This window comes from Staurois parvus, unplaced genomic scaffold (genome assembly GCF_062004578.1).
Source record: "Staurois parvus isolate SC_StPar_1 unplaced genomic scaffold, SC_StPar_1.0 ptg000149l, whole genome shotgun sequence".
NCBI classification, from domain to species: Eukaryota; Metazoa; Chordata; class Amphibia; order Anura; family Ranidae; genus Staurois; species Staurois parvus.
The window spans coordinates 5,591,640-5,618,163 of record NW_028317945.1 but is presented as its reverse complement, the minus strand read 5'-3'; the positions used below and the strand labels follow the sequence as shown (position 1 = coordinate 5,618,163).

At 42.3% G+C, this 26,524-nt stretch overlaps 1 protein-coding gene across 3 annotated transcripts in view; it reads left to right on the top strand.

Moving 5' to 3' along the window:
* The window catches only part of LOC149464671 (uncharacterized), a 132,926-nt gene that overhangs the window by 62,884 nt on the left and 43,518 nt on the right, over positions 1-26,524 (top strand). For all 3 annotated transcript variants that reach the window (XR_016312338.1, XM_089674272.1, XM_089674271.1), the window contains exons 9-10: positions 5,973-6,104; positions 6,191-6,295. Coding sequence is in view for 2 of the 3 variants with exons in the window: in XM_089674272.1 (XP_089530398.1) it covers positions 5,973-6,104; positions 6,191-6,295 (237 nt within the window). In the remaining variant the exon portion in view is untranslated. The remainder of the gene's footprint in view (positions 1-5,972; positions 6,105-6,190; positions 6,296-26,524) is intronic.

Genomic DNA, 26,524 nt, shown 5'->3' with positions numbered 1-26,524 from the left:
AATTTACTACTACCACCGGAAATTGTGGGCAATAGAGCAATTCTCTCTCTTGATGCCACAAAGGCATCTGATAGTGTTGAATGGCTGTACTTATGGCAGGTCCTCGACAAATTTTACTTGGGGACTGTATTTATCTCTTGGCTTCAAGTGCTTTATAAGGCACCCACAGCTCGAATACGCCCTATCCCCATCTTTTGCATTAAACAGAGGCACAATACAAGGATGCCCACTATCACGCTTGCTCTTTGCTCTGGCAATAGAACCTTTTGCCAGTGGCCTTTAGGGGTGATCAGAATATAGTAGGTTTTAAACGGGGGCAGTAATGAAGAAAAATTGGCTTTATATGCCGATGATGCCCTACTGTTTTTGGGCGATACGTCCCCTTACCTTATAAGACTGATGTCCCTTATCCATACATTGGGATCCTTTTCCGGCTTTAGGATTAATTGGGATGAATCTACCCTACTACCCTTAGACCCGATGGCAAATCCCTTGCCGTAGACTGCATCCCAAATTAAAGTGGTAGATTCCTTTCGTTATTTTGGCATTCATATACTTCCTAACCTGTCTAAATATGTCCATCTAAACCTTCACCCTTTAGTCCTTTAGGTTCTGACAGAACCTGGAATAAATTACCATTATCGGTGGTCGGCAGGTGTAATTTAATAAAAAAATGATCTGTGCCCCTCAGTTGCTATATGCCCTCCATAATGTTCCGATATGCATCCCCATGTATGTTTTCAAGCAATTTGATACTGTGTTTTGCTCTCTGATTTTGAAGAAGCGATCCCCTCGTATAAAATTAGAAACTCTGCAGGAGCCTAAGGAGGCTGGACTGGTGGCCCCTAATCCATTTTATTACTACATGGCAAGATGAAGTCTCTACTGACTATTAAGCCACTCCTAGTGAGTGTCCTCTCCAATGATAACTTGATAGAATGTTTGGAGGCAGGTGAGTTTGGAGCCTTTTCTCGATACCCTACCCTAGTATTGATAGGTAAATTATGGTCTAAGGCTAAACTTAATTTTAATTATTCCGGCTACACCTCCTTCACTTGTATTTTTTATAACACTAACTATTCTGAACTAGGAAAGTTACAGGGCTTTGCTGGCTGGATGGCGATGGGTTTTAAATATGTACCATAATTGTATCATGTCAACTGCTGATGGACTTTCGAACTTTGCAACTTATGGCTTATCTAATCACTTTATTTTCGATACCTGCAAGTTAGACATGCCATCTCTGCACAATCTAAAATCTCTACATGGTTATTTGTTGACGCAGAAGTTCTTACTCAAACTATATCCTCAACCTCTAGAAAGGGCCAAATATCCTCATATCAATCTTTTGTACAACGGGTTTCGAAGGCACTGTCTCTCAATCCTCAGATGAGGAATGGCCCACAATACTAGAATTGTGCAATTAAGATGCAATTAAGATCTCTCTGTCCAACTCAAAAGCTTACCAAGCTCTTTATCATTCACTGTACTTACTGCACACCTCAAAAATTGTATGCCTGGAATAGTAGGGATTCTCCCCTTTTGTCCCAGGTGCGAAATTAATAATGGCACACTTCTCCATATGTTATGGAAATGCCCTAGATTAGCAAGATACTGGACATACATTATAGAAATGATAAATAGAATTTGGATTCTTAATCTTCCCCTGGACCCTAAGATTTGTCTGCTGGGAGCCAAAGATGAGGAGCTATATACCCTGAATACTTAGTGCATCCAGAAAGTATTCACACCGCTTAACTTTTGACACATTTTGTTATGTTACAGCCTTATTCCAAAATGGATTAAATTCATTTTTTTCCTCCGCATTCTACAAACAATATCCCATAATGACAATGTGAAAGAAGTTAGTTTTGAAATCTTTGCACTTTATTAAATATAAAAAAGGAAAAAGAACACATGCACATAAGTATTCACAGCCTTTGCTCAATACTTTGTTGAAGCACCTTTAGCACCATTTACAGCCTCAAGTCGTTTTGAGTATGATGTTACAAGCTTGGCACACCTATTTTTGGGCAATTTCTCCCATTCTTCTTTGCAGTACCTCTCAAGCTCCATCAGGTTGGATGGGGAGCGTTGGTGCATAGCCATTTTCAGATCTCTCCAGAGATGTTCAGTCGGGTTCAAGTCTGGGCTCTGGCTGGGCTATTCCAGGACATTCACAGAGTTGGCCCGTAGCCACTTCTTTGTTATGTGGGCTGTGTGCTTAGGGTCATTGTCCTGTTGAAAGATGAACCATCACCCCAGTCTAAGGTCCAGAGTGCTCTAGAACAGGTTTTAATCAAGGATGTCCCTGTACATTGCTGCATTCATCTTTCCTTCCATCCTGACTAGTCTCCCAGTTCCTGTTGCTGAAAAACATCCCCACAGCATGATGCTTCCACCACCATGCTTCACTGTAGGGATGGTATTGGCCAGGTGGCGAGCGTTGCCTGGTTTCCTCCAGACATGACACTTGGCATTCATGCCAAAGAGTTCAATCTTTTTTTCATCAGACCAGAGAGTTTTGTTTCTCGTGGTCTGAGAGTCCCTCAGGTGCCTTTTTGGAAAACTCCAGGAAGGCTGCCATTTGCCTTTTACTGAGGAGTGGCTTCCCTCTGGCCACTCTACCATACAGGCCTGATTGGTGGAGTGCAGAAGAGATGGTGGGTCATCTCTTCACTCTTTCAAAGTGACCATCCGGTGCTTGGTTACCTCCCTGGCTAAGGCTCTTCTCCCTTGATCGCTCATTTTGGCTGGGCGGCCCACTCTAGGAAGATTCCTAGTGCTTCCACACTTCATCCTTTTACGGATGATGGAGGCCACTGTGCTCATCGGGACTTTCAATGCTGCAGAAAATGTTCTGTACCCTTCCCCAGATCTGTGCCTTGATACAATCCTGTCTCGGAGGTCTTCATACAATTCCTTGGACTTCATGGCTTGGTTTGTGTTCTGACATGCACTGTTAACTGTGGGACCTTTATATAGACAGGTTTATGCCTTTTCTAATCATGTCCAATCAACTGAATTTCCCACAGGTGGACTACAGTCAAGTTGTGGAAACATCTCAAGGATGATCAGTGGGAATAGGATGCACCAGAGCTCGAGTTTGAGTGTTATGGCAAGGGCTGTAAATACTTATGTACATGTTTTTTTTTATTTTTAATAAATTGCAAAGATTTCAAAACAAACTTCTTTCATGTTGTTATGATGCGGTATTGTTTGTAGAATGTTGAGGAAAAAAATGAATTTAATAATAAATTCAGAGAATTCAGAAGAATAAGGCTGTAACATAGCAAAATGTAGCAAAAGTTAAGCGCTGTGAATACTTTCTGGATGCACTGTACATTGCAATTCTCCGAGTGCTGTTTATCGCTCGGAATCTCATAGCCCTACGTCCCATGTGACATGGATTAAAACCGTTAACAATACCTTAGTCGGATAGAAATTATCTATCAACATAGGGGATGTGCACGGAGATTCACAACTATTTGGGATGCTTGGTTAAGTACACCAGGATTAGCACCACTCCAACTAGTCAGGGACAGAATACTAAGTGGAGGAGTCTCTTCAGGCTTATGACATTAACCCTGCTCCACACTTTATGGTGTTTTGTCAGTAGAATAGATTTACATGATTAATAAATTTAAATTACTACCACACTTATCTCTAATCTCCATCTTCTATCTCACCAGCCTTTAAACAGGTACTAGAGTCATATATGTACCGAATGTTCTTTTTTTTTTAATGGACATTAGACCTTTACCTATACTTCTAAAAAAGGATACACCGAGGCAACTTGTTCACTAAGGTTCAGTTTAATTGAAGAATGGTTTGTTTTTACTGTTCTGGTTTTATTTATTTATTTATTTATTTTTGGTCTTTTGTTTTTCAATAATATTTTTTTTCTAACAAAAGAAAAATCAATATGGTTTGGGATCTATGTTCATGACTTCCGTGTGCTCTGATGTACCCTCCTTGAGTACTGCACTTGTGAACAGTATTTCTTTTATTGCTATACTAAATTGTAATTGTATATCTATGCATGTGTATGGACCCAAATTTCAATTAAAAAAAAGATCTGATTTAAAAAAAAAAGTGTTACTAAACCCACAACAGTAAAATCAGTTTGTATATGCAGTAAAGCATGCTTGTTATAGTCATTGTGGAACCTAAGGGGTTAATCCTCTGCATTGTGTAAAAAGGCTGTTTGATCCTGTCTTCCCTGATCCTCCACTTTTTCCAGTGCCCCCCCGTTATCTCCTGATATAACATATCGTGTGGAAACACTCTGCACATGCTCAGTTTGGTGTGTATTTGCTAGAGAGGTTTTTTTCTTGGGAGGGTGCATGTGATCAGCACTGGGCCAATCAGCACTGTCCATACAGAGGTCAGGGGTTCTGCATCCTCCTAGAGCAAAATGAAAACTCCTTTTACAAGCTTTAATCAGTGCTCTCCTGGACACTGATAAAAGTCACAAGAGTGCTAAATACTTCTGATGATAAAAGATATTTAGCAGTTTAATTTACTAAAATAATTGCATTTCCATGTTCTGTGTACTGTGGGAGACCAGATATAGTGGATGCAGGGTCATGAGTTTAGTAACACTTTAACTTCAATATCTGTTACTGCTGAGACCAGCTCTTCCATCCACTATATCAGATAACAATTCGTAGATTCCAGACCTTACTTGGCCAATTACTTGCAAAGGTGCTGCTGCTCAATTAGGAGGTTTTATTCACCAGATACTGACATCCAACCACTAGCAAAGACATTTTTAACATGTTCCACACTAAGGGGCCATTTAATAATTATAATAAGTTAAGGTTTTCTTGTTGGAGGATGGCTATCTAGGTCTTCTGTCTTCTGTAAAATCTCCAGTTGTGCAGTAACACTGTGAACCTGTTTATTTGTTTTATCTGCCAGTTAGGACAACCTGCCAAAATACCATTGGGTTGATTTATGAGTTACTGAAATGTTCATTATAAAGGGCCTGTGACTTTTTGGCTTTGTGCAGGTTTATCACTGACTGCGGAAGCTAGTAACGAAGACAGATTACTGTCATCAAAGTGGACCTGTTATTGTGGCATAAGCAGCTGTATCAGTTATTTGCCTTGCATTGAAGTTTTAAATACGAACTACCAATAAGGCATGGTGTAGGGTAAGAACATTAAAGAAGATGTGCCAGTCCTGTCTGTAACCTTAATGACATTATCATACTCTGTATGATTCTGATTGCGAGTGGAGATATGTTATGCAAGACCACATGCTGGCATGGTGGATACACATCTGTTTGAATTTGATGGACTTTTCCATACCATACTTCAAGATATACACATTGATGTGTGACTTATGTAGGAACCGATTCAGGGAGCCTATGCTGTTTAATTATTATGCCTTCCTGTTTCTGATGTCATTGCTTTCAAATTCAGCATCCTGCCAATAGGGCCTATATTTTTGGCCCCCTTTTTTTGCATTTCGTATACTGCATTACCCAGTGTGTGTGGGAGAGTGTGTTTGTGTGCCCGGGCGGGTGTTATATTATGGCAATGTTGTCATTTTGGTTTATCTTGTGGAGGAGTAACTATTTTGTATTATCATATATTGGATATTGCAAAAGCCGCAGTTGTTCTCTTTGGGACTTCTTATTGTGGGTCCTTTTACCCACGTGTCTGTTTTGTATTACATGTTTCATTAGTCTTGAGAACACCACCCTTATGTTGATGAGTCGGCTATAGAATTTGTGTAATATTTTGGCAGTGGATCCCGTTTTTTTAACATTTTTCAAATGGATGTTTCGTTATTATCAAGCATCTGGCAGGTGCATTAGTAAATTATACTGATGACTTTTTATTCACCTAATATATTTTTATATGCATTAGACCATTTTTAATGGAAACTAGGCTGTTTTTGTCTCTCAATGTGAACATAGATCTGCCCACAATTCAATGCTGGTACTGTTTTCTCTTTTACAGTGCTGGAGAATATGAGCTGTCAAGGTAGCACAGTTGGAGGTCGCTTTGAGGAGCTGCATGGAATTATAGACCTTGTCAAAGACAAGACTCGAATTGGCGTGTGTCTAGATACCTGTCATGCTTTTGCTGCTGGTTAGTACCATGTTATTCTGTTCTTGTGTAATATTATCATAGTTGTAATATAAGGCATTATTTTCGCTCTGGTCTGCTTACCACAGGTCACAACTTGTCAGAAGAAAAAGGCCTTAAGCATATGCTAGATGAGTTTGATAAAGTTGTTGGACTCTTATACCTCAGAGCAGTTCATCTGAATGACTCTAAAGGTCAGTCTTCTTCTTTATTGTTTTTATTGTTTTATTTAATTATTTATTTTTTTGTGCAAGTTTTGATTATTTTTTTTTTTTTTAAATGTTGAAATTGTATATCTTAAATTTAGCATCATAAGGCAACATGATGCCAGTAAGCTGTAGACTACAGCTTGCCTAGCCATTTTCATATTTAGGTCGACAAATAATTTGTGTCCGCTTCATAACTTTAGCTGGAATGATTGCTTTTTTTTAGCTCTTTTTTATTTACTAAAAGTTTTTTTTTTCTCTTTTTTGTTGAGGGACCAGGATTTAGAGACATTTGGATTTTACTGCCACCTACAGGAGGATTTGAACCCTAGCAAACAAAAATTTGTGATCAGTCTGATATAACCTCTCTCGTTCCCAGTATGCCTCAGATTTTTGCTAGTGTGCTAGGAGAATAGACATCTTTTCTCAAGAATATTTTTTTCTTCCCTCAAGACTTTTCTAAACACTGCTTGCGCTAGTATCTTTATGCAGCAATGTATTCACGTATCTTCAGTAACAGATTTGGAGGCTGTACCTGAACCCCACTGGACTGGACAGTAGCGGGGCCTACCTGGAATATTGCATTTGGGCACTGGGCTTTGCATTTGGTGCTTTTCAGACATTTGTGTTAGCTGAAGGGTCGCTTTCCAGGTCCAGACCTTGTCTCTGAAGTACTCAACTATGAGTACTCTATGTGGGGCTGAGTATCAACAGCTATTTCTTTTAGCAGATCCCAAGAGGAGCAGCCCCACTGCATCAGGTCCTTCTGGCTCACAATTCACTAACCGTTCCTGGGCGGTCTGCAGTTTTTATGGCCTCACAGTGGCAGCAAGGAAGATAGCCCCTTGCTTGATCCTTGCATTCTTTTGAATTTTTATTAACTCCATCAAGTGTGGCCCTCTCCTTGGCCTTATCTCATGAGGATTTCACTGCTGTTATGTAAGATTTCTTGGCTCATTTAGAAACTTTGATTGCTGACTCTAACTATAGAGGCTATAAATGTAGCTCAACATCTTCCCCTCCAGAATCATTATCTGATCTACCTGCAGCTCATCCTATAGGTGGACACATAATCCAAATGTATCTGAATTCTGTATCCCTCAAAGAGCTTGAAGAACAGAATTTTATGGTGAGTGAAAAAATTCTATTTTTTTGACACACATTTACCCCAAAAAAACAACACAACACAGAATAAACCACATCCACAAAACAAAAAAAAACTAACTAAACCCAGCCTTACATATTTAAAACATTACACATTAGAATTTAACCTATCCCTCTGGTCCACGGTTCTCCAAACTATGGACACTGAGAAAAGGGGGACTCTGATGGGGACAAAATGTAAGAGTGGACTCCATTAGGGACTCTGATGTAAGGGGACCTCAGATGTAAGGGGGAATCTGATGAAAAAGGTGCAGACGGAATTTATTTTTGTTCAGACTTTATTAACACCTTCCCTCCTGGCCTATAGCAGATTGATGGCCAAGCTGGACATTCCTCCTTCTAAGTGGGCATCATATGACATCCTCTCAGGAGGCACCACTCACAGGGCTGCGCAGCGGTGCGATCGGTCACCGACTGTGCCCACCGGACACAGCTGATGACTGGTCACTACACCGGGCCGCTGCCAGTGTCATGTGATCGCTGTGACCAATCATAGCAGATCACATGACAATTTTAAACAATGGATGGTTACCTTTCATGCCATCCATTGTATACAATTGTGTTGTTAGCTGTGATTGGTCACAGCAATCACATGGTACAGACAGGGCCAATCACAGCCCATCTGTATCATGTAATTAGCTTTGGCCATTCACAGCTAATCACAACAAAATCAGTTTCATTCAGTATAAATAGTTTCTTATATCAGTGAAATACATTTGGTAGAAGCAATCATAATGTGTCAAAAAAAAAAAAGGGAAAAAAATCCTAATCACTGCCCCAGAGTAGTACAGTGTTACTATGGTAACACTGTATTGCTCTGATCACAGTGTGTTAAAAAAATAGAAAAATAAGTAATAATAAAAAAAATAAAAACCATTCTTAGATTGTAAGCTCCAAGGAGCAGGGCCCTCCTAACCCTCTTGTATTGAACTGTATTGTTGCTGTATTGTCTCACGTTATATTGTAAAGTGCTGAGCAAACTGTTAGTGCTATATAAATCCTGTATAATAATAATATTTTTTTATTATTATTATTAATAAAAACTAAACTTTTTTTTTTTTTTTTAACGTACTGTCACCAGTCAGTGCCTCTGATCACCGCCATGCCAGTTACATAATAATGCTGTACTGGACTGGTAAACATATGTTACAAAAAAAAACAAAACATTGTGAACATTTTTTTTTTTTTTTCATTTTCCAAAAAATTGTGACAATAATTACAACTTCAAAAAACTTGCCATGCCACTTACTAAATACCTTGGACTGCCTATTTTCCAAAAATGGGTCATTTGGGGGATATTTGTACTATCCTGGCATTTTCGGGCCTCAAGAAATGTGTGAATTCCGCACCGCATCAGATTTGCACCCTGCTCATGTGAACCAATGCGGGAGTGTATGTTAATTTGACAACACCCCAAAATAGGCCTGAAAAAGGCTATGCGATGTGCAGAATCGGATCACATAAGTGTGAGTACCCATGCGATCCGATTCTAGTGCGGACTTTTTGGTGCAGTGCGATTTGAGCCATACAAAATGTATGGCTCCGATCGCACCGCACACAAATCGCATGTGATTTGCACAGGAATGCAGTGCAGTTCCAGTGAGAATCACATGCGATGTACCGCACTGCATTAGTGTGAACCTAGCCATAAAGATGCGGGGCTGGTGTACACAATTGGGCCTGGAGCGTTCTTTCTCTGAACACGATCATCTTTTTATATATTAGTGTGTTAAGTGGTATACACATTTTTTCCTGCTGATACTTTACACTCCTGCTGACCCAAACACCAGGACAGGAAGGCATGTATTCTCGTGTACATCCCGCTCCCATGTTACTTTTCCTCACCCTTCTTCTTCTCCTAACCTCTGGTCCTCCAGTATCTCACCCCCACACCAGGCACCCTCTTTCCTCCAGGAATAGCTGCAATCCCCTCAATTTAATATCAGTCCCCATGCTCCCAAAAACCACCCTTCCTTTTTCATGTGCACTCTGGAATGCCCGCTCTGTCTGTAATAAGCTCACCTCTGTCCATGACCTTTTTTTCTCCCGCTCCCTTAACCTACTAGCAATTACAGAAACCTGGCTTCAAGCAGCAGATTCTTCTTCTCCCTCAGCACTTTCCTATGGAGGCCTCCTCTGGACCCACTCACCCAGACCCAGTGGTTGGAAAAGAGGTGGGGTTGGTTTGCTTCTATCCCCACTGAGCATGTTTCAAGTCCTCCCTAACCCTCCCACTCTATGCTTCTCTTCTTTCGAGACTCCCTGCATTCAACTGTTTTCTCCCATTTCTCTGAGGATTGCAGTGATCTATCAGCCTCCTGGACCAGTGTCACTGTTTCTTGATGATTTCTCCCTCTGGCTACCCTACTTTCTCTCCTCTGAAATACCCTACACTATCATTCTCGGAGATTTTAACATCCTCATTAATGTCAACAACCTGGCTACATCCCAACTCTTCAACCTAACCTCATCTTTTGCATTAGTACAATGGACACAGTCCTCCACTCTGGTGGGAATACATTAGACCTTGTTTTCTCCCATCTTTGCACTCCCTACAACCTCACAAACATCCCCTTTCCTCTCTCTGATCACAATCTCATCACCTTCACAGTGTCCTCATCTTCAAACACTTATCCCTCCAAGCAGCAAACAATTACCTGCAGAAACCTTCACAACTGGAACCCTGCTCCTTTCCACTCTGCAACTGACCAACTCTATGACAGAATCTCTCCCCTGTCCTGCCCTGACCTGGCCACTTCTGTCTACAACAGTTTGCTTTCATCCACACTAGACTCACTTGCTCCTCTAACAACACGAAGCATCAGGCCCCGACCATTACAACCTTGGCAGACTGACAACACCAGAAATCTTAAACGACATAGTCATGCACTGGAGCGATTGTGGCGTAAAACCAAATCTCACCAAGCATTCACCCTATATAAATCTGCTTTCTTAACATACAATTCCTCCCTCCATACTGCCAAACAAGCCTACTTTGTCACTTTCATCAATAGTTTATCATCCAGTCCTCGTCGTCTCTTCACTACTTTTAACTCTCTACTTTCTCCACCTTCACCTCCACCCAGCACCTCACTCACTGCTCACGAGATTGCAAATCATTTCAAAAACAAGATTGATGCAATTCGTAGGGGCATTGCTATTGCACAGACATCTATCCCACTTAGCATACCTCATACTAAACCTCCCTCAACTCTTTTCTCTTTTGACCTTGCTACTACTGAAGAGGTCACTAAGGTTTTCTCAGAAGCCTGTCTCACTACCTGTCCCCTCACAACTACTATGGTCACCCTCTTCTTCCATCCTATGCTCCCACACTCATATCTTCAATCTCTCCCTCTCGAACGGTGCCTTCCCCTCCCCTCTAAAGCATGCACACATCACTGCCATAATTAAAAAAACCCTCTCTGGACCCCACCAACCCAAACAACTTAAGACCCATCTCCCTGCTTCCGTTTACCTCTAAACTCTTAGAACGCCTAATCTACAATCGCCTGAGCTCCTACCTCACTGACAACAACCTTTTTGACCCTTTACAGTCTGGCTTTTGCTGATTACACTCCACTAAAACTGCCCTACTAAAACTCAGGAATGATCTACTAACCTCTAAAACCAATGGCCACTGCTCCGTACTCTTACTACTTGACCTCTTTGCGGCTTTTGATACAGTTGACCATCCCCTCCTCCTCAAAAAACTCAACTCTCTTGGCCTCCGAGACTCTGCTCTCTCCTGGTTCTCCTCCTACCTATCGCAGAGCTCCTTCAGCGTTACCTATACCTCTGGCTCCTCCTCTTCACTCCCTTTTTCTGTAGGGGTCCCTCAAGATTCCATCCTTGGACCCCTACTCTTCTCCATCTACACCTCCTCCCTTGGTCACTTCATAAACTCCCATGGCTTTAAGTACCATCTCTATGCTAATGATCTATCTTTCTACCCCTCTCCTCACCCCTTCAGTCTCCTCTCGCATTACTAACCTACTAAGCGACATATCGGCATGGATGTCACTCCACTTCCTCAAACTCAGTCTTTCCAAAACTGAACTCTTAGTATTCCCTCCAGCCCATGCCCCCTCCACTGACTTCTCCATCAAGATCAATAACACAACCATCAGTTCCTCCCCTCATGCCAGGGTGCTAGGTGTAATCCTAGACTCCCATCTGTCCTTTCAGCCCACATCCAATCGCTGTCCAAAACTTGCAGACTTCACCTCCACAACATCTCCAAGATACGCCCGTTCTTAACCTTGGAAACTACTAAGTAACTTATTCACTCCCTGGTCATCTCTCGCCTTGACTATTGTAACTCCCTCCTCATTGGCCTACCTCATCGCAGGCTATCCCCTCTTCAGTTTATCATGAATGCTGCTGCCAGACTCGTCCACCTTTCTAACCATTCTGTATCAGCCACCCTTCTCTGCCAATCCCTCCACTGGCTTCCCATTGCCCAACAGATAAAATTCAAAACATTAACAATAACATATAAAGCCATTTATAACTCTGCCCCAAATTACATCACCAATCTTGTCTCCAAATATCACCCAAACCGTACTCTCCGCTCCTCGCACGACCTTTTGCTCTTAGCTCCCTTGTCTCCTCCTCCCATGCTTGTCTCCAGGACTTCTCCAGAGCTTCCCCCCATCCTCTGGAACTCTCTACCCCTATTTATCATTACCCCTATCTATCGCCTACTCTGCTCACTTTTAGGTGACCTCTGAAAACCTTTCTCTTCAAGGAAGTCTATCCTGCCCTCAGCTAAGAATGGAATCTTCTACACTTCCTACCAGTCCATCCCCCACAGTTACTACCTTTTGTACCACTAGCCCCTCCCTCCTAGATTGTAAGCTCCAAGGAGCAGGGCCCTCCTATCCCTCTTGTATTGAACTGTATTGTTGCTGTATTGTCTCCCTTTATATTGTAAAGCGCTGAGCAAACTGTTGGCACTATATAAATCCTGTATGATAATAATAATTCTGAGAATGCGGAAGTATTTAGTGAAGCAATTGCCTCTGGTTACAGCACACTGTGCTAGTAGTGTACATTTCCTGCTTACTTTTAAAGCTACTATCCTGTTAATTTTGATTTCTTCCTTGTCCTTTGAGGAATAGTGGAAGTCTTAAACCTCCGGGTTATACCACCACGCACAGGAGGATTGGGCACTGGCAAACAAAAAAAATGATTGGCCAGCTCTGGATAACTCTTCCCACTACCAGTATGTTTGTTGTTTTTTTTCACTAGTTACATAGTTAGTCTGGCTGAAGAAAAGACAAAAGTCCATCAGGTTCAACCATTAAAAAAAAAAAAAAAAAAAACAATTATAATCCTATACCCCACAGTTGATCCAGAGGAAGTGTCCAAGGAGACTGGACTTCAGTTATGTTGTGTTAAGACCAACATTTCATTGCTTGCATCTTTTTTTATTTGTTTGCTTTTTTTCTTTATTCAAGACTTTGTTTCCTACTACACTGCTGGAGCTTCATCTCTTTGATTGCAGTCTTCAGTCTGGCTATTGGAGTACTGCGTCCAGACCCTGCTTGACACACGGAGATAGCCTGGAAGTGACCCTTTGGGTACTGGGTTCTACATAGGGTCTCTGAAGACTTAGTGAATAGGCTTGTCTAGCCAAGCATTATGAGCTACTTCAATTATTTAGGTTGCTGGGTGCCTTTAATCCCTGATCCTGCTGGTTTTGTACAGAATGACTACCACTGTGCAAGTGCTGACCTCCTCCACTGGGTGTTGTGCTGTACATGCTTCTTTTTCCTGTTAAGAGAAACATCTCTCTGCTGCTATTCTGCTTTAAAAGAGCCACGTAGAACTTTGATCCTTGATCCTTTCATGCTGCCTGCCTACATTGACTATGGTCACCTCTAGCCATTCAGCCCTCACCTGCTAACAGCTGTGTAGGTTTCGTGAGTGCCTGAGACCTTGCCTTTTAGCCTAAGCCTGCATGTTGCTTTACGACCATGCGGCCGCAACTTGTCTGATTGGTGACATGGCAGGGGTTTTGAAGCAATACTACTGTTTCCGGTGACTCCAGCTCACATTCTACTAACAGTTCTGGGACTGCTTACTCTGCAGCCTGGAATAATTTTATCTTCTGATCTTAATCTGTTCCATCCTTGTTGAATCTTCTCCTCTTTCGCCCAAGGTTTTTGGATGGTAATGCAAGATTTTATGACCCAAATTGCCAAGGTATTTGCTCACTTTGATCAGAGACCAAAAAGGCCCTCTCATAACCTTAACTATACATGATTTGCCCACCACAGCCTTAGCTGCTTCTAAGCCATCAGTCACAGAGATTGTCAGATTCAAAGTTGCTTTAATTATCAGGGAATTCCTGTTAGTCAGCTGGCTCGGATATCTGCACATACCTCTGCATAAAGAGCAATGTCCAGGTGCACATGCAAGAATGTGTGCGTTTGTGCATATGCATCACAGTGTAGACGTGTATGATGGCCGTTAGTATTGACAGCAGACAGCCTATTTTAGGCATGCTCTAACTCAGCGTGTTCCTTCCTTCCTGATTTGTGTTCTGCATTGACCTGGCTTCCTGTTGACCTGATATTGGATCCTGCTCTGTACCTTCACTCAACCAGTGTCAGACCTTAGCTTCACCCCTGACCTTGATCTGGCTTCTTATTTGATACTGCATTGCCTGCTCATTGCTGACCTCAGCTTGATTTGTGATTTCACGTCTGCCTCCGATCCAGCTCCTTTCAAGTGACTGCTTGCCCTACACGCTGATTATAATTCTGCTACATGCCTGCTAGTGTCGTCATTGAGTCCTGCCATCCTGAACGCTCATAAAAAACCTCTAACTTCTGCTGGTTCTCCTGCTGACTCCTCCCGTAACACTCTCATTCGTCCAGCATGTTTTGATGGATCTTCAGGGTCTGCATCTCCATCTACATCCTCTGGAACTTGTGTTCTCTCCCTTTGCATCTTCTGTCCAACTTTCAGGGGTGCTTTGGCAGGAGATACAAAAGAGGCTGCCCTCGTCATCTCAAAGACCTGTGAGGTACATGACACCAGAACTTCACAGATGTTCTAGTCCCTGAGGCACTGCAGTCTACTGCTATTACTTTCAATTTAAAGGAGGCTATTTTGGCTGTTGTTGACACAATGCGCACAATTCTCAAACTGGAGGATCAGCCTGTAGCTTTTACTATTGATCTTTCCATTCATGGGCTGTTTAAAGCTCCTAAGGCTGCAACGATTTTCTCTTTTCCAACTTTTCCAACTTTTTTCCTCTGGAGATTGAAAACATCCTGACAAGCTATGACATCCAAATGCTTTTTAGCCTTGTATCCATTAGTGAGGATTTGGTGTAGAACTGCTCAATTCCCCATTTTTTTATTCAACAGCATTCCGTCTTAACAGGTCGATTACCGTTCTTATAGAGGACATGCTTGTATTTAAGGACCCAAGCGGTTAGAAGCCCCTTTTAAGGCTTATGTTTTCATTAGTGAGCCCTGCCCTTCATCTGATTCCGGCTGTGACCTTAGCTTGTCAAACCTTGTCTGACTGGTCAAAATGATTTAAAGGAAAATGAACCACAGCTGAGGTTGATTCCTTACTTTATGGGATATGTAGAACAAATGTCTGTAGTGTTAAACGTCAGCTGTGACGGTTTGCTAGTAGTCCTCTGTCTCATGTGTCCCATGTCAGTTCATATGTGCAGGGCACTTTTGCTAAAGCGCTGGACTGCAGAACCCTTGTTTAAAATGTTTGATCCACATGGCCTTTGTGGGAAAGTGTCTCTTTGGACCAGCTTTTGACAACATCATCAAGGATGCTACTGGTGGCAGGAACACCCATCTTTCTCATAAGTAGAAACCTATGAAGCACACTACAAAGTCTTCTCCCTCCATGTCAAGAATTGACCCTTTCCTTTCTTCACTCCCTGAACCTCAATTTTAACACTTCCCCCTAGCTTGGCTTTCCATTCACCCCCCCAGGCCTGTTGCATCACTTCTTGCCGACCAACCACTGTAGAAATACGGTGGCAGGTCTGCACGGCTGGGCAAAACCACACTTTAAAACGTGCTTTTGCAAAACAGGTAGGGGGCGCGCATGAGGCGTGCCACCGCCCTACCTGCGCTGCCGATCGGGGCCACGGGTGTCAGTCGCCGGGTCATGGCCGGTCGTTACCGCCCGTGTCCCGGCGATTAGCGGCAATCACTGAGAGAGAGCACGGCTGCAGTGTTTACACTGCACCTCTGCTTTCTGTCAGTTCCTTGTCAGCTCCTGACATGCTGATCCGGAGAGAAGTGTTTATCTCTCCGGATCAGCGTGTTCCCATGTACACACCCCCTCCCCCTAGTAAAACACTCCCCTCACACAGTTAACCCTTTCAGTGAATAAACAAAGTTAACCCCTTCCTCCCCAGTGCCATTAGTACAGTGTCAGTGTTTTTTTTTTTTTTTTGCACTGATCACTGTATTGTTGTCACTGGGGAAGTCAGTTTCCCCCCCAGTGTCAGAATGTCCGCCGCAGTCCTGCCATAAGTCGCTGATTGCCGCCATAAGTCACTGATTGCCACCATAGGTCGCTGATTGCCGCCATTATTAGTATAAATAAGAAAATTAAAAATCCCAGTATCTTTCCCGACATTTGTAAAAGCTATAACTTTCGCGTAAACCAATTAATTTACACGTATTGGTGTTTTTTTTTTTTTTTTTTTTTAGCAAAGACATGTTGCAGAATGCATTTTGGCCGAAATTTACGACGAAATTTGATTTTTACATTTTTTTACTGGACATGTTTTATAGCAAAAAGTCCAAAATATTGTTTTTTTTTTCTCAAAATTGTCAGCCTTATTTTTTATAGCGCAAAAAATAAAAAACGCACAGGCGATCAAATACCATCGAAAGAAAGCTCAATTTGTGGGAAGAAAAGGACGTAAATTTAATTTGGGTGCAGTGTTGCATGACCGCGCAATTGTCAGTTAAAGTAACGCAGCGCCGTAACACAAACCTCTTCTGTAACCGCTTCCTGACCACCCTATAGCAGAAATACTGCTACAGGGCGGAATAAGTGCACAAAATCACACACACCAGCGGTCTAGTACATCTTGGTCTTTCACATACCTCCTTGATTTTTGGAGCTGTTTTTCACGGAATATCTGTATGCGTTGATTGTGGATCAAAGCAATTTATATGCACAACAATTTATCGCCGCCAACCCAAATTCAAACCTTGCCAGACCAGTCGTATGGAAACTCATTACGGTTTTCGAATTTACATTTTTTTTGGGCCTAACCTTTAACATGGGCATTACTAAAAAAAATGAATTGCGGTTGTATTGGTCCGCAGACCCGAGTCATCATATGCCCGTGTTCTCTGCTGCCATGGCCAGGCATAGATATGAGAGTATAATGTGCTTTATGCATTTCAATGACAATACACTCTGTCATCCTCGGGGTGACCCTGAATTTGACCGGCTCCACAAAATTCAGCCCCTCGCAAATCACCTTACCCAAAAATTTGCAGATGTCTATACTCCCCAGCAAAACATCTGCATTGATGAGTCCCTCATTAATTTTTCTGGCTGCCTTGCATTCTAACAGATATGGGGTCAAGATGTAGAAGACCTGTGAGAGGGCAACAGGCTATACTTGGATGCCCAGACTAGATGGGGAGCAGTGTCAAGATAGTTTGGGACTTGGTGTCATCCTTTTTCCATATGGGGTACCACTTATACGTGGACAATTTTTATTCAAGCGTGCCACTATTTAGACATTTGTTCAATCTTGGAACTGGCGCTTGTAGCAAAGTGTGACGTAATGTGTGCCCACCATTAGAAGTGGGTGGATGAAGGGCGGTATATTCTAATGGTGGGCGTACCACACACTTTTTCTGGCAGAGATTTCTTCTCATTTTTGTCATTCAGTCCACAGGCTGCATACAAAAAAAAAACATAGTATATATCTCCAACAAGGACCAGCAATGTACTGGTACATCACTGGACTTTGAATGGTTATACCAGGATGATGCCTACAGCTGCAGGCATCATCTTGGTATCGTTTTTTTCAGCCTGCGATCGGCTTTCATGTAAAAGCAATCCTAGTGGCTAATTAGCTCCAGGATTGCTTTTAGAAGCAGCAGGAGATGATGCCCCCCTCTCCCGCTGCCTTCCACGGCCTTCTCGGGCAGTCTCGTGCTATCGGGGGAACCTGAGAATGCAGCCGGTGTTTCTGCCAGCTGACCATAGAGCTGATTGGAGACCAGAGTGGTGCCAATCATCTCTATAGCCTAAGAATTCGGAAGCTACAAGCATTTCATCACTTCAGTTTCGCAGGATATAAACAGCGCCATTTGTAAATTGGGAAAGCATCTGATCACACCGATTTTGGTTTGATTAGATAATGTAAGGGTCGAGGATATATCTAGAGTCTGAGAGAACCCAGATTTCTCAAAAAAGAATATATGAAAATGCCCATTGAAGTTATAGGGGATATTTGCATTCCCTGTTATAGCATTAAAAGTGGTAAAAAAAAAAAATGAAAGGTACAAATGTAAAAATAATAAAGAATCAAAATAACTAAAAAAAAAAAAAATCGCCCCTCCCATGTGCGCACACCTGTATGAACAAGCCTTGACCCTGTGCCAGTATGTAAACAGCGGTTGCACCATGCATGTGAGGTATTGCCGTGAACGTCAGATCAAGGGCAGTAATTCTAACACTAGAACTCCTCTGTAAATCTAAAATGGTAGCTTTTAAAGGCTTTTAAAGCATTGCCTATGGATATTAAAAATGTTTGCAGTTTGTCACCATTGCACGGGCATGCACAGTTTTAAAGCATGTCATGTTTGGTATCTCTTTAGTCGGCATACCATTATCTTTTATAGTTTATGAAATAATTGGCCAATATATTGTATTTTTGTGCATTAAAAGTAAAAAAAAGTGTATTTTTTTTTAAATCGCTGCATGAGTACTATGTGCCATAAAAAATTGTAGTATCCACCATTTTATTCACTAGGGTGTCTGCTTTAAAAAAATTATATAATGTTTGGGGGTGTAAATTAATTTCCTAGCAAAAAATACAGATTTTTTTTCATGTGAACAAAAAGTGTCAGAAAAGGCTTGGTCTTCAGGTGGTTAAAAGAGTGAGTGGCATAAACTTCTAATGCTGGGCATAAAACACCCCCCCCCCCAAACGACCCCTTTTTGGAAAGTAGACACCCCAAACTATTTGCTGAGAGGCATGTTGAATCAATAGAAGAATTTATTTTTTTACCACAAGGTTTTGGAAAATGACAAAACAAAAATATATTTTTGTTTTTACACAAAATTGTCACTTAAATGATTTACTGCTCACACATGTCATGGGTATATGTGGAATTACTCCCCAAAATACATTCTGCTACTTCTCCCGAGTATGGGGATACCACATGTGAGAGACGTTTTGGCAGTCTAGCCAAGCACAGGACCCCAATAAGCACCTTCAGGCCTTTAAAGGGCTTTATTTCCTCATTACACTTCCAGACTACTTATCACAGTTTCGGAGGCCCTGAAATGCCAGGATAGCACCTAACCCCCCCCCAAATGACTCCTTTTTGGAAAGTAGACACCCCAAGGAATTTGATAAATGGCACGGTAAGTATTTTGCAGATCTCATTTGTTGCCACAAGTTTTTGGAAAATGAAGAAAAAAAACAAAAACATATTTTTTCTATTCTTTTTTTATATTTCAAAACCTTGTGAGAAAAAATGAGATCTGCAAAATACTCACCATTCCTCTTTTTAAATTCCTTGGGGTGTCTACTTTCCAGAAAGGGGTCATTTGGGGGGGTTTGGTGCTATCCTGGCATGTCAGGGCCTTCGAAACTGTGATAGGTAGTGAGGAAGTGTAATGAGGAAGTTAAGCACCTTCAGGCTTTCAAAGTGGTTATTGGATTTCAGGCTCCTGTATGTGGCTAGGCTCCCAAAAAGTCCCACACACATGATATCCCCATACTCGGTAGAAGCAGCAGAATGTATTTTGGGGTGTAATTCCACATATACCCATTGCTTGTGCGAGAAATAAATCATTTAAATGAGAACTTCTTGTAAAAAAACAAAAATAAAAAAACAAATGTCATTTTCCAGGAACTTGTGGAAAATAAATAAGTCTTCCATGGACTCAATATGCCTCTCAGCAGATAGCTTAGGGTACCTACTTTCTGAAAAGGGGTCATTTGAGGGTGTTTGTACTATCCTGGTATTTTAGCACCACAAAGAAATATGATAAGCAGTCAGAAAGTAAAAGCTTTGTAAATTCCATTATCTATACCATATTTTGTAGACGCTATAACTTTCACACAAAGCAATCAATATACACTTATTGGGAATTTTTTAACCAAAAACATGTAGCAGAATACATTTTGGCCTAAATTTATTTATTAGTTTTTTTGGATATTTTTATATGACTGAAATGAGAAAATATTGTTTTTTTCAAAAAAAAAAAATTTTCTTCAAAATTTTTTCTGGTTATAGCGCCAAAAATAAAAAGTGCACAGGTGATCACATACCACCAAAAGAAAGCTCTATTTGTGTGAAAAAAAGGACATAAATTTCATTTATGTACCGTATTGCATGACCGCGCAATTGTCCATTAAACTAGTGCAGCGCTGTATATGTACATTTTGTCCTAAATTTATTACTAGCTTTGAGTTTACTATATATTTTTCATAGCTGAAATTAAAAAATATTGTTTTTCTTCAAAATTTTTGGTCTTTTTTTGTTTATAGCGTGAAAAATAAAAAGTGCACAGGTGATCAAATACCAAAAGAAAGCTGTATTTGTGTGAAAAAAAGGACGTAAATTTCGCTTGGGTGCAGCATTGCATGATTGTGCAATTATCAGTTGAATTAGTGCAGCGCTGAGTAGCAAAAAGAGGCCTGGTCATTAAGGGGGGTAAATCCTCAGGAGAGCAAGTGGTTAAAGTCTGCCAAATTGTCAGAAAAGCCTTCCTCTGCAAGAAGGTGTGCCCCCACATTCCAAAGTTGGGGGACATTTATTAACCTTTGTGGATGCTTGGACATCTTGTGACTCAGATACTTGGGTGTGGGAGGTGGAGTCTCAGGCCTGGAGTTTTGCTCCCTGCTCCTCGCCCTCAGTTTCTCACTCCCAACATTCCTGTATCAATGCACAGACTTTCAGTTTTCCATTGAGCCCTCTCAGCTGATCATTGTTACATAGTTAGTCTGGCTGAAAAAAGACAAAACTCCATCCAATTCAACCATCAACAGAAAAAAAAATTATAATCCTATACCCAAAGTTGATCCAGAGGAAGGCAAAAAAAACCCAGCAAAGCATGGTCCAATTTGCTCCTGCAGGGAAAAAGATTCCTTCCTGATCCCCCAAGAGGTGATCAGATATTCCCTTGATTAGCTTTACCTACAAATGTTAGTAACCAGTTATATTCTGTGTATCTAAGAAAGAATCCAGGCCACTGAGCTGACCAGAACCAACTCTTGAGGGAGTCTATTCCACATTTTCAAAGCTCTCACTTTCCGTGTTTGGAGTTTAAATTTCTTTTCCTCCAGACGTAAAGAGTGCCCCCTTGTCCACTTGGATGACCTTAGGGTGAATAACTGTACACCAAGTTCACTATATGAACCACTGATGTATTTATACATTTTATTTATTTATTTCAGGTACTTATATAGCGCCGTCCATTTACGCAGCGCTTTACACACACATATATATATTTTACATTCACGTCAGTCCCTAACCCTCAAGGGGCGTACAATCTAAGGTCCCTAACTCACATTCATACATACACATACTAGGGACAATTTAGACAGGAGCCAATTAACCTACCAGCATGTCTTTGGAGTGTGGGAGGAAACTGGAGTACCCGGCAGAAACCCACGCAGGCACAGGGAGAACATGCAAACTCCAGGCAGGTGGTGCCGTGGCTGGGATTCGAACCGATGACCCTAGTACTGCCAGGCGGAAGTGCTAACCATTTAGCCACTGTGCTGCCCCCTTAATCTCCTCTTCTCAAGAGAGAATAAATTCAGTTCCTCTAATCTTTCCTCATAGCTGAGCTCCTCCATGCCTCTTATCAGGTTGGTTGCCCTTCTCTGTACTTTCTCCAGTTCCCCAATGTTCTTTTTTTGAATTGGTGCCCAAAACTGAACTGCATATTCCAGATGAGGTGTTACTAATGATATCTACAGGGGTTAAATGATATCTCTCTCTCTCTCTCTCTCTCTCTCTCTCTCTCTCTCTCTCTCTCTCTCTCTCTCTCTCTCTCTGGAGTTTATACCTCTTTTGATACAAGAGAGGATTTTGCTCACTTTAGAAACCGCTGCTTGGCATTGCATTCCATTATTAAGCTTGTGATCTACCAGAACTCCCAGATTCTTCTCCACAATTGATTCCCCCTGTTACACCCCCCCTCCAGTATGTATGATGCATGCATATTCTTAGCCCCCAAGTGTATAACCTTAAATTTATCAACATTAAACCTCATTTGCCACATAGTTGCCCCATTAAACAGTACATTGAGGTCAGCTTGTAAGTTGAAGACATTCTGTAAGGACGTTATTCCACTGCACAGCTTGGTGTCATCTGCAAAGACTGAAATGGGATTTTTAATCCCAGACCCTATATTGTTTATAAATTATATTAAAAAGTAAGGATCCCAACACTGAACCTTGGGGTACACCACTGACAACCCTAGACAATTCAGAGTATGAATCATTAACCACTACTCTTTGAATGCCATCTTTTAGCCAGTTTTCTACCCATTTACATATGGATTTTTCCAAGCCCGTAGACTTTACCTTACCCATTAGCTGTGTGTGGGGAACTGTGTCAAACACTTCTGCAAAATCCACGTATCCCACATCCACAGCCACCCCTCAATACAAGGTTTTGCTCACCTCCTCATAAAAAGAAATAAGATTTGTTTTACAACTTCTGTCTTTCATGAATCCATGCTGTTTGTTGCTTAAAATATTTTTATCCAGCAAGGACTCATCTATGTGGTCTTTTATTAAACTCTCCAGTATCTTTCAACTATAGAAGTGAAACTAACAGGTCTATAATTACTTGGTAAAGATTTTGACCCCTTTTTAAATATTGGCACCACAAATCAAGGTGTCATTGACCAGTTTGTGTAGCAGAACAGTTCCAGGGGTTTTGTTCCAAGCCCAAAAGGGTAATTTGCCCCATTCTGGGTCTCAAGTCTTCATTCCAGTGCAGAAATTATGCTTGGCGTACACCAAATCTGTCTTCACCTCCCTTCACCATGGAGACTTTCTGGCTTCTGTGGATACTAAAGATGCTTACTTACATTTCCCTTTCTTTCCAGTGCATCAGCAATTCCTACACTTTGATATGGCTCCCCTGCATTACCTGTTTGTGACCCTGCCCTTCAGCCTCTTGTTGGTACCTTGGGTATTCAACAAGGTGCTGGCTTCTGTACTAGCCCTGCTGCATTCTTATAGAATCTCCATTATGGGGTGCTTAGACAACCTCCTAGTGAGAAAACTGTTGGTGGGGGCTCTTGGAGTTGACTGTCCATACGTTACATGGATTCAGATGGATCCTGAACCTTTAGTAATCGCTTTTAGACTGACTTAGCATTTGGAGTATCAGGGTCTTGTCCAGGCCAAAGTGTTCCTTCCATAGGGAGAAATCTTTCGACATTCTGGTCTCAGATTCAAGATCTCTAGTCCAGAAACCATCCTTGGTTTGGTAGTAGCCTTTTTTGAGGTAGTCCCATTTGCCCAGTTTCACTCCAAATCTCTACAATGCAACATTCTGTCCTCTTAGAAGAAGTCAATCCGGTCAATGAACAGACCAATTTCGTCTATCATCAAGGACCAGGTTGTCTTTGGAAGCTCAGAAATCTGCCTCTAGGGTCAGGGAAGTTCTTTCCTTTCATTTGGAGGATCCTAATGATGGATACAAGCCTATTGGCTGGGGAGAAGTCCTGGGCTCCTGGGTGAAGGGAAATTAATCATCTGAGGATTCTCATTTTACAGTTAACATCCTGGAACTTCAGGAGATTTGTCCATCTCTACAGTGTTGGACATTCCTGCTGGAGGGTAATCCAATCTAGATTCAGTGGGAAAATGTGACAGCGTTGATGTACATCAATCACCAGGAAGGAACCAGAAATCTCACTACAGCAAGAGAGGTGGATTGGATCCTGTCCATAGCAAGATTTTACATTCCAGTTTTGCCAGCTGTGGACATTTCAGGTGTAGGCAACTGAGAGGCAGGCCTCCTCAGTTGGATGGTCTGGACCCTGAGGAATAGTCCCTACACCCAGGGGCTGTGCTAGACTATTTTGGCAAGACCAGCTACTTGAGCCCTCCCCCCCAAAAAAAACAAATATAAAAATAAAACATTTTAAAGACCATAAATATTAAATCAACAAAACATGAAACTGCTACATTTCTTTTAATTTGCAAAAATAAGTGCCATAAGATGCCACCAGCACCAATATTAAAGATAAAATCAGTTTCACGGATGGACTGGAACTGTGGCTACCAGTGACAGGGTGACAGTTGCAGTGAGTGGAGGATCCATGGATGATGGATCCACACTCTACAGATCTCAGGCTGGAATTCCCCATGTGGGGAGATAAAATGCTGTGACAGCAGGCAGCTGAACTGAGTGATCACACACAGTCACAGATCCGACACAACACCACCAAGCAGGCACTAGAAGAGTAGGCTGTGGGATCGTGATAATGTCATCACTCACTGACACATTGCACATGTGATGGATGGCCGGCCGGGTCACACTCAGTTTCAAACATTACCTTCCTCCACAGTGGCAGCTCCACCTCCGCTGATGAATGGGAAGAGAAGGGCTGGATCTCCACAGTGATCAGCAGCCGCCAGCCAGCTCAGTAAGGGACTGAGTCTGAAAAGAACGCTGGAAGGAGCGGCAGCTCAGCTGCTACACTAGCCCCAGATACCCAGCATCTTCCTCTGTTTTTTATTCCTCCCATCTTCTCAGCTGAAGGATCATTCATGACTTGAAGGCATCCTAAAAGAGAAAGTGCTGGCCTGTGCTATGCCCAGGCGCCCCTAGGTGGCAGTGCTCCCTAGTTTGCCTAGTGGAAGTACTGGCCCTGCCTTTACCTGGAGGTGTTTCGGGACCTTTGCCACAGATGGAGATTGCCAGATGTGGACCTTCTGGCTCCTGGTTCAATTACAATCTTAATAAGTTGGCCTCCAGGGACAGGAATCCTCTATTGCAGTGGTTCCCAGCCTCAGTCCTCAAGTACACCCAACAGGTCATGTGTTAAGGATGTCCTTCACCTTGCACAGCTGCTTTAAATCAGTGGCTTGGTATTTATGAAAACTGTTTTATCTAAGGGAAAATCCCAAAACATAGCCTGTTGGGGGTATTTGAGGACAGAGGTTGGGGACCACTGCTCTAGTGGAAGCAGTTGATGCAATGGGGTTAATAGACTCTAAACTTTTGCCTTTTTTCCCCTGAAACTGATGGGCATGCTGGTGATACGGACTGGCCGAGGCATCTCTGAGTCTGATTCCTACAATGCAGAAAGCTAGAAAATCTACTTCTTAGGGGTCATGTACACTGCAGCTGATAAACTCATGTTCAGGAGCTTTTTGCGGGGTTTTTTTCCAGCAGCCCCTGAACTCTCCCTAATATTTTCCTATGTGCCCATATACACTGTCATTTACAGTCGTTATTTTGAATGCACCAAACTTGCGTTCAGGAGTAGATTTTTATCAGCGTTTCAAACGCTTGTAAACGCAGCTAACCGCGTTTATAAGTGATTGCATTTAGAAGTGGTTTTCCATATCCAAATGCTGTCCAGAGCCTTTTTTCATCATCAGAAATGCATGCAAAGCATTTTCCATATATTCAAATGGACCCAGCACACCAGCTCAGTCAGTTCCAGGTTTTGCGTGAAGGAAAAAATGATAGAACATGCTGCATTATGCTCATGATGGGATCCATAGTTAATACAACCAGAAAAGATAGATAATCTCAACACATACTGCTCTCTCTGCTTCTGCTCTCTTTATTTCCCTCAAAATGTCTGAAATAGTTAATTTCTTACTGTTTTTCAGTGCATTCTGGGCATTTTGGAAGGTCTTCTGATGTTATCTTTAAAAATGACAGAGGGGGGTGGCAGAAGAGGAGCAGTTGGTTAGGTGGATGAGTCTGGCCGCTGAGTTCAGGATAGACTGAAGCGGGGATAGTCTGTGATGAGGTAGGCCGGTGAGAAGGGAGTTGCAGTAGTCCAGACGTGAAATAATGAGGGAGTGAACGAGTTGTTTAGTAGTGTCTGGGGTTAGGAACGTACGTATTTTGGTCGTGATGGAGAGGGTGGGGTGGAGGGGCGCGGGCTGGGGGGAAGATTAGGAGCTCGGTTTTGGAAAGGTTCAGTTTGAGGAAATGGAGCGATATCCAGTCTGATATGTCGTTCAGCAGGTGGATGATACGGGCATAGACTGAAGGGGTGAGGTGAGGGGTGGAGAGGTAAATTTGCATCGGCGTAGAAGTGATAGTTGAAGCCGTGGGAGTGTATCAGTTTGCCGAGGGAGGAGGTGTAGATGGAGAAGAGAAGGTGCCCGCGGACAGAGCCTTGGGGGGCCCCAACAGAGAGGGGGAGGTGGTAGCGTTATAGGTAACGCTGAAGAAGCGTTGGGATAGGTAGGAGGAGAACCAGAAGAGAGCGGAGTCTCTGATGCCAAGGGAGTGTAGTTTATTAAGGAGGAGGGGTGGTCAACTGTATCGAAGGCTGTGGAGAGGTCAAGGAGTAAAAGGACCGAGTAGTGGCCATTAGCTTTGGCGGTTAGCAGGTCATTAGTGATTTTGAGTAGGGTGGTTTCTGTGGAGTGTAGGGGATGGATGCCAGACTGTAGTGGATCGAGGAGGTTGTTGTCAGTGAGGTGGGCTCTTAGGCGATTGTAGACTAAGCGCTCAAGGAGCTTGGAAGTAAATGGCAGCAGGGAGATGGGTCTAAGGTTGTTCAGGTCGGTGGGGTCCAGGGAGGGTTTTTTGAGTATGGAGGTTATGTGCGTGTGCTTTAGGGGAGGGGGAATGC